Genomic DNA, 9206 nt, shown 5'->3' with positions numbered 1-9206 from the left:
TCCTCTTTCCTCTCTCCTCCCTCCTCTCTCCTCCCCCTCCCCCTCTCCTCTCTCTCCTCTCCCCGGTCATCAGATCTGGGACATCCGTTCCCTGGACTGTGTTCATGTCCTCCAGACCAGTGGGGGCAGTGTCTATTCCATCGCTGTCACCAACCATCACATCGTCTGTGGCACCTACGAGAACCTTATACATGTAAGACACACACACAGATATACACACGCGCACACACACACACACACACACACACACACACACACACACACACACACACACACAGAGACACATATATATATATATACCGTCCTCAAGGGGACATGATTTATACCGTCCTCAAGGGGACATGATTTATACCGTCCTCAAGGGGACATGATTTATACCGTCCTCAAGGGGACATGATTTATACCGTCCTCAAGGGGACATGATTTATACCGTCCTCAAGGGGACATGATTTATACCGTCCTCAAGGGGACATGATTTATACCGTCCTCAAGGGGACATGATTTATACCGTCCTCAAGGGGACATGATTTATACCGTCCTCAAGGGGACATGATTTATACCTATACCGTCCTCAAGGGGACATGATTTATACCGTCCTCAAGGGGACATGATTTATACCGTCCTCAAGGGGACATGATTATACCGTCCTCAAGGGGACATGATTTATAACGTCCTCAAGGGGACATGATTTATACTGTCCTCAAGGGGACTTGATTTATACCGTCCTCAAGGGGACATGATTTATGCCGTCCTCAAGAGGACATGATTTATACCGTCCTCAAGGGGACATGATTTATACCGTCCTCAAGGGGACATGATTTATACCGTCCTCAAGGGGACATGATTTTATACCGTCCTCAAGGGGACATGATTTATACCGTCCTCAAGGGGACATGATTTATACCGTCCTCAAGGGGACATGATTTATACCGTCTCAAGGGGACATGATTTATACCGTCCTCAAGGGGACATGATTTTATACCGTCCTCAAGGGGACATGATTTTATACCGTCCTCAAGGGGACATGATTTATACCGTCCTCAAGAGGACATGATTTATACCGTCCTCAAGGGGACATGATTTTATACCGTCCTCAAGGGGACATGATTTATACCGTCCTCAAGGGGACTTGATTTATACCGTCCTCAAGGGGACTTGATTTATACCGTCCTCAAGGGGACATGATTTATACCGTCCTCAAGGGGACATGATTTATACCGTCCTCAAGGGGACATGATTTATACCGTCCTCAAGGGGACATGATTTATACTGTCCTCAAGGGACAGTCGTCCCAGATCCAGGATGGGTAGTTACAACAGGTTCAGTGGCTGTATGAATGTTGGCTCTGTCGTCTCAGATCCAGGATGGGTAGTTACAACAGGTTCAGTGGCTGTATGAATGTTGGCTCTGTCGTCTCAGATCCAGGATGGGTAGTTACAACAGGTTCAGTGGCTGTATGAATGTTGGCTCTGTCGTCCCAGATCCAGGATGGGTAGTTACAACAGGTTCAGTGGCTGTATGAATGTTGGCTCTGTCGTCCCAGATCCAGGATGGGTAGTTACAACAGGTTCAGTGGCTGTATGAATGTTGGCTCTGTCGTCTCAGATCCAGGATGGGTAGTTACAACAGGTTCAGTGGCTGTATGAATGTTGGCTCTGTCGTCTCAGATCCAGGATGGGTAGTTACAACAGGTTCAGTGGCTGGATGAATGTTGGCTCTGTCGTCCCAGATCCAGGATGGGTAGTTACAACAGGTTCAGGTTCAGTGGCTGTATGAATGTTGGCTCTGTCGTCCCAGATCCAGGATGGGTAGTTACAACAGGTTCAGTGGCTGTATGAATGTTGGCTCTGTCGTCCCAGATCATGAGGCTGTAGCCATTACCCATATCACCTTCACATATATAGTCTCAGGTCCGGACCCTAACAGGTCATGTAGGGGACAGTGTTTTTAATGTGGATCCCTGATGTGTTCTCTAGGTCTGGGATATAGTCTCAGGTCCGGACCCTAACAGGTCATGTGGGGGACAGTGTTTTTAATGTGGATCCCTGATGTGTTCTCTAGGTCTGGGATATAGAGTCTCAGGTCCGGACCCTAACGGGTCATGTAGGGGACAGTGTTTTTAATGTGGATCCCTAATGTGTTCTCTAGGTCTGGGATATAGAGTCTCAGGTCCGGACCCTAACAGGTCATGTGGGGGACAGTGTTTTTAATGTGGATCCCTGATGTGTTCTCTAGGTCTGGGATATAGTCTCAGGTCCGGACCCTAACGGGTCATGTAGGGGACAGTGTTTTTAATGTGGATCCCTAATGTGTTCTCTAGGTCTGGGATATAGAGTCTCAGGTCCGGACCCTAACGGGTCATGTAGGGGACAGTGTTTTTAATGTGGATCCCTGATGTGTTCTCTAAGTCTGGGATATAGTCTCAGGTCCGGACCCTAACAGGTCATGTGGGGGAGAGTGTTTTTAATGTGGATCCCTGATGTGTTCTCTAGGTCTGGGATATAGAGTCCAAGGAGCAGGTCCGGACCCTAACGGGTCACGTGGGAACAGTGTACGCTCTAGCAGTTATCTCTACACCAGACCAGACCAAGGTGTTCAGCGCCTCCTATGACCGCTCACTCAGGGTAAGTCTGTCTCTTACCGTCTGTCTCTCTGACCGTCTGTCTGACCTTCCACCAAATGATGGAATTCTCTTGTGGAAGAATGGTGTCACTTCCCTCCAATCGACTTCCAGACACTTGTAGAATCGATGCCAAGGTGTATTGAAGCTGTTCTGGTTGGTGGTGGTTTCCTTTATTCTGGCAGTTACCTGGTGGCCCAACACCCTATTAAAACACTATGTTGGTGTTTCCTTTATTCTGGCAGTTACCTGGTGGCCCAACGCCATGTTGGTGTTTCCTTTATTCTGGCAGTTACCTGGTGGCCCAACACCTTATTAAGACACTATGTTAGTGTTTCCTTTATTCTGGCAGTTACCCGATGGCCCAACACCTTATTAAGACACTATGTTGGTGTTTCCTTTATTCTGGCAGTTACCTGATGGCCCAACACCTTATTAAGACACTATGTTGGTGTTTCCTTTATTCTGCCAGTTACCTGGTGGTTGGTGACCCAACCTCTTATTAAGACACTATGTTGGTGTTTCCTTTATTCTGGCAGTTACCTGGTGGTTGGTGACCCAACACCTTATTAAGACACTATGTTGGTGTTTCCTTTATTCTGGCAGTTACTTGTAATAATCAACTGTGTGTGTTTTTTAAAGTAACCCAGCCTGTTTGTCAACAGGTGTGGAGCATGGACAACATGATCTGTACCCAGACCCTCCTCAGACACCAGGGGAGTGTAACCGCCCTGGCCGTCAGCAGGGGGCGCCTGTTCTCTGGAGCTGTGGACAGCACCGTCAAGGTACCCTCTACAGTCTATCAGTTAACCCTCTACAGTCTATCAGTTAACCCACCCTCTACAGTCTATCAGTTAACCCACCCTCTACAGTCTATCAGTTAACCAACCCTCTACAGTCTATCAGTTAACCGACCCTCTACAGTCCATCAGTTAACCGACCCGCTACAGTCCATCAGTTAACCGACCCTCTACAGTCCATCAGTTAACCGACCCTCTACAGTCTATCAGTTAACCGACCCTCTACAGTCTATCAGTTAACCGACCCTCTACAGTCTATCAGTTAACCGACCCTCTACAGTCTATCAGTTAACCGACCCTCTACAGTCTATCAGTTAACCGACCCTCTACAGTCTATCAGTTAACCGACCCTCTACAGTCTATCAGTTAACCGACCCTCTACAGTCTATCAGTTAACCGACCCTCTACAGTCCATCAGTTAACCGACCCTCTACAGTCTATCAGTTAACCGACCCTCTACAGTCTATCAGTTAACCGACCCTCTACAGTCTATCAGTTAACCGACCCTCTACAGTCTATCAGTTAACCGACCCTCTACAGTCTATCAGTTAACCGACCCTCTACAGTCTATCAGTTAACCGACCCTCTACAGTCTATCAGTTAACCGACCCTCTACAGTCTATCAGTTAACCCTCTACTAAAGATAACATGTGGAATGGTTTTAAGAAGGTCATTCCGTGGTTCGTTTAGCTATTTGATTTAGAATTTTGAAGGTATCAAAACAGTTTCTAAATGCTGTGATGAAACATTGAAATTAGCATTACTGCTATTAGCCCGTACGAAAGCATTTTAAATAAGATTTCACTACATGGAACAACGGCTAGTCCCAAAATAAATGTAAAGGAAGTTTGTCCTTTATCTGAGCGAGAGAAGAAAGATCAGGAATAGAAAAATAAATAATAATAATCTCTATATATTTTAACTATTTTAGTCACTGAAGTCTCCATATGTGACTCACCACCTGGATTCGGTCTTAGGCAGCAAAAAAATATTATTATTATTAGTCTCTCAAAGTCTCTCTCTCTCTCACACCCTCTTCAGCTTTTAGCCCCGCCCATTCAGCATCGTTCACACCCTCTTCAGCTTCTAGCTCCGCCCATTCAGCATCAGCCACACCCTCTTCAGCTTTTAGCCCCGCCCATTCTGCATCGTTCACACCCTCTTCAGCTTTTAGCCCCGCCCATTCAGCATCGTTCACACCCTCTTCAGCTTTTAGCCCCGCCCATTCAGCATCGTTCACGCCCTCTTCAGCTTTTAGCCCCGCCCATCTCATTTCTCTCTCGGAGCGCACACCTGACGCTCTGGCCAATGCTTTGTTTACCTCGGAATAACATGAAAACAGCCAAACCAGCCCTGCTGGCAAAAATTTCATTACGCTTTTCAACGTTTACTGACACCAGCCATACTTTAGCTTAAGACATGCTAGCTAGCTAGCTAGGTAAACAGTGTTTTAAGATCACAAACGTCAGCTAATGTTTGCTAATGAGCCAGCCAGCTAACGTTAGCTTGTTAAACAACAATGTCAATGTCTCTCTCTCTGTGTCTCTCTCTGTGTCTCCAGGTGTGGACATGTTAGAGGATGCTGATTGGTTTGAGAGGTTGCTGGAGAGCAGCTGTATGTTCCCAGTGGACCACCCTGTGTCAAACGGACCATATGAACTCTGACACACACACACACTGATTGGTTCATCATCCTTCAGGATCATGACTGTTTTTAATATCTCTACTATAGGAACTTTAACCCCTGATGTGGGCAGGGTCAGAAGTGATCACGACCTTTGTGTCCTTAGCCCAGTGCATTATGGGTGGAGCTGCCATACCTTAGCTCTGCCCACTGACGACACCAGCCCTCCCCTGATTGGGACAATTCCAGAACTGTGTACTGAAGACTTGTTAGCTCCCCAAGTTAATGCCTTGGCTTCAGTTCAGTCCCCCGGGGGACTGGACCGTTACTGACCTGGTGACCGGACCGTTACTGACCTGGTGACCGGACCGTTACTGACCCGGGGGACTGACCCGGGGGGCTGAACCGTTACTGACCCGGGGGGCTGGACCGTTACTGACCCGGGGGACTGGACCGTTACTGACCCGGGGGGACTGGACCGTTACTGACCCGGGGGGACTGGACCGTTACTGACCCGGGGGGACTGGACCGGGACTGACCCGGGGGGACTGGACCGGGACTGACCCGGGGGGACTGGACCGTTACTGACCCGGGGGGACTGACGTCAGTGTTTTAGAATGGACTGGACCGGTTCTGACCCGGGGAACTGGACCGGTATTGACCCGGAGGGACTGACGTCAGTGTTTTAGAATGGACCGTGATGGGCTCTGCTAGCAACAACTAGGCTGTGTTCACCACTACTCTGCAGCTCTGTGTTTAGTGCCATGATGATGATGGTGGTGGTGGTGGTAGTGCCATGATGATGATGATGGTGGTGGTGGTAGTGCCATGATGATGATGATGGTGGTGTTGATGATGATGCCAGGTAGGCTGTGTTCAGGACCACTACTCAGCGAATGTGTCAACGGTTTGGAATGATCTGTACCATACTGAAATATGTCCGTCATTAAGAAGACTGTGTGAATGCAAGAGATGCCTCCATTATCCCTGTTCTCTCTTGGTCTCCTCCCTCCTCTGGTCTCCTCCCTCCTCTGGTTCTCTCTTGGTCTCCTCCCTCCTCTGGTCTCCTCCCTCCTCTGGTCTCCTCCCTCCTCTGGTTCTCTCTTTACTAACCATGAAACATGAAGAGAACTGATCATGTGATCAGTCTGGGGGGGGTAAATGTAGAAACTGATCATGTGATCAGTCTGGGGGGGGGGGTAAATGTAGAAACTGATCATGTGATCCATCGGGGGGGGGTGGGGGGTAAATGTAGAAACTGATCATGTCAATGTGTTACTAATTGATGTGATTAGTCTGGGGGGGGGGGGGGTAATGTAGTAATATATGTGATCAGTCTGGGGGTAATGTAGAAACTGATCATGTCACTGTGTTACTAATTGATGTGATCAGAATGGGGGGGTAATGTAGAAACTGATCATGTCAATGTGTTACTAATTGATGTTATCAGTCTGGGGGGGGGGGGGGGGTAGGGTAGTAATATATGTGATCAGTCTGGGGGTAATGTAGAAACTGATCATGTCTTCTCTCTGATCCTAGATCTGTTAGATGTTCTGTTGTATACTTGATGTACGCCTGATTTATCTGATCATTAAAATACTGTACACTTTGAAGTGTGTGACTGATCCCTAATGTTAAAATAGTGTACACTCTGAAGTCGGTGACTGGTCCCCCTGGATCGGCCGGGTGGGTCCCTCCCCCGTAGTGGATCGGCCGGGCCGGTGGCCTCCCCCGTTCGAGGACTCCAGGTTAAGAACCACTGTGTGCTGTAATAGATGACCATCGTGAATATCTCCACAGCTCTCTGCTGCCCCCCTCTGGGCCTCAGATGTAACAGCCACATGTCTCTGACAGACGCTGGGCGATAATAGTGGTTACATTTTCAGTAAGAATTCACACACTAAAACAACAGGATATTTCATTAAGTACAGTGATGACCAGGGTGTATTCTGGGAGATAGCAGAGAGCTGAAGGCAGTTGTGTTCTCTGGTCTGAAGGCTGGTCGCGTTCTCTGGTCTGAAGGCTGGTCGCGTTCTCTGGTCTGAAGGCTGGCCGTGTTCTCTGGTCTGAAGGCTGGCCGTGTTCTCTGGTCTGAAGGCTGGCCGTGTTCTCGGGTCTGAAGGCTGGCCGTGTTCTCTGGTCTGAAGGCTGGCCGTGTTCTCTGGTCTGAAGGCTGGCCGTGTTCTCTGGTCTGAAGGCTGGCCGTGTTCTCTGGTCTGAAGGCTGGCCGTGTTCTCTGGTCTGAAGGCTGGCCGTGTTCTCTGGTCTGAAGGCTGGCCGTGTTCTCTGGTCTGAAGGCTGGCCGTGTTCTCTGGTCTGAAGGCTGGCCGTGTTCTCTGGTCTGAAGGCTGGCCGTGTTCTCTGGTCTGAAGGCTGGCCGTGTTCTCTGGTCTGAAGGCTGGCCGTGTTCTCTGGTCTGAAGGCTGGCCGTGTTCTCTGGTCTGAAGGCTGGCCGTGTTCTCTGGTCTGAAGGCTGGCCGTGTTCTCTGGTCTGAAGGCTGGCCGTGTTCTCTGGTCTGAAGGCTGGCCGTGTTCTCTGGTCTGAAGGCTGCCGTGTTCTCTGGTCTGAAGGCTGGCCGTGGTTCTCTGGTCTGAAGGCTGGCCGTGTTCTCTGGTCTGAAGGCTGGCCGTGTTCTCTGGTCTGAAGGCTGGCCCGTGTTCTCTGGTCTGAAGGCTGGCCGTGTTCTCTGGTCTGAAGGCTGGCCGTGTTCTCTGGTCTGAAGGCTGGCCGTGTTCTCTGGTCTGAAGGCTGGCCGTGTTCTCTGGTCTGAAGGCTGGCCGTGTTCTCTGGTCTGAAGGCTGGCCGTGTTCTCTGGTCTGAAGGCTGGCCGTGTTCTCTGGTCTGAAGGCTGGCCGTGTTTCTCTGGTCTGAAGGCTGGCCGTGTTCTCTGGTCTGAAGGCTGGCCGTGTTCTCTGGTCTGAAGGCTGGCCGTGTTCTCTGGTCTGAAGGCTGGCCGTGTTCTCTGGTCTGAAGGCTGGCCGTGTTCTCTGGTCTGAAGGCTGGCCGTGTTCTCTGGTCTGAAGGCTGGCCGTGTTCTCTGGTCTGAAGGCTGGCCGTGTTCTCTGGTCTGAAGGCTGGCCGTGTTCTCTGGTCTGAAGGCTGGCCGTGTTCTCTGGTCTGAAGGCTGGCCGTGTTCTCTGGTCTGAAGGCTGGCCGTGTTCTCTGGTCTGAAGGCTGGCCGTGTTCTCTGGTCTGAAGGCTGGCCGTGTTCTCTGGTCTGAAGGCTGGCCGTGTTCTCTGGTCTGAAGGCTGGCCGTGTTCTCTGGTCTGAAGGCTGGCCGTGTTCTCTGGTCTGAAGGCTGGCCGTGTTCTCTGGTCTGAAGGCTGGCCGTGTTCTCTGGTCTGAAGGCTGGCCGTGTTCTGGTCTGAAGGCTGGCCGTGTTCTCTGGTCTGAAGGCTGGCCGTGTTCTCTGGTCTGAAGGCTGGCCGTGTTCTCTGGTCTGAAGGCTGGCCGTGTTCTCTGGTCTGAAGGCTGGCCGTGTTCTCTGGTCTGAAGGCTGGCCGTGTTCTCTGGTCTGAAGGCTGGCCGTGTTCTCTGGTCTGAAGGCTGGCCGTGTTCTCTGGTCTGAAGGCTGGCCGTGTTCTCTGGTCTGAAGGCTGGCCGTGTTCTCTGGTCTGAAGGCTGGCCGTGTTCTCTGGTCTGAAGGCTGGCCGTGTTCTCTGGTCTGAAGGCTGGCCGTGTTCTCTGGTCTGAAGGCTGGCCGTGTTCTCTGGTCTGAAGGCTGGCCGTGTTCTCTGGTCTGAAGGCTGGCCGTGTTTCTCTGGTCTGAAGGCTGGCCGTGTTCTCTGGTCTGAAGCTGGCCGTGTTCTCTGGTCTGAAGGCTGGCCGTGTTCTCTGGTCTGAAGGCTGGCCGTGTTCTCTGGTCTGAAGGCTGGCCGTGTTCTCTGGTCTGAAGGCTGGCCGTGTTCTCTGGTCTGAAGGCTGGCCGTGTTCTCTGGTCTGAAGGCTGGCCGTGTTCTCTGGTCTGAAGGCTGGCCGTGTTCTCTGGTCTGAAGGCTGGCCGTGTTCTCTGGTCTGAAGGGCTGGCCGTGTTCTCTGGTCTGAAGGCTGGCCGTGTTCTCTGGTCTGAAGGCTGGCCGTGTTCTCTGGTCTGAAGGCTGGCCGTGTTCTCTGGTCTGAAGGCTGGCCGTGTTCTCTGGTCTGAAGGCTGGCCGTGTTCT

At 50.9% G+C, this 9206-nt stretch overlaps 1 protein-coding gene across 1 annotated transcript in view; it reads left to right on the top strand.

Annotated features, from left to right (window-relative positions):
- The window catches only part of traf7 (TNF receptor-associated factor 7), a gene marked incomplete in the record, with an annotated part of 37631 nt that extends 30974 nt beyond the window's left edge, over positions 1–6657 (top strand). Inside the window, 4 exon segments of the mRNA XM_031814126.1 lie at positions 74–193; positions 2493–2624; positions 3286–3405; positions 4982–6657. Coding sequence (XP_031669986.1) covers positions 74–193; positions 2493–2624; positions 3286–3405; positions 4982–4996 — 387 coding nt within the window.
- Positions 6658–9206: the final 2549 nt, after the last annotated feature.

The sequence above is a fragment of the Oncorhynchus kisutch genome, unplaced genomic scaffold (assembly GCF_002021735.2).
Source record: "Oncorhynchus kisutch isolate 150728-3 unplaced genomic scaffold, Okis_V2 Okis06b-Okis10b_hom, whole genome shotgun sequence".
In the NCBI taxonomy this organism is placed as follows: Eukaryota; Metazoa; Chordata; class Actinopteri; order Salmoniformes; family Salmonidae; genus Oncorhynchus; species Oncorhynchus kisutch.
The sequence above is the reverse complement of the archived record's forward strand: the minus strand, read 5'-3'. Positions and strand labels throughout refer to the sequence as shown.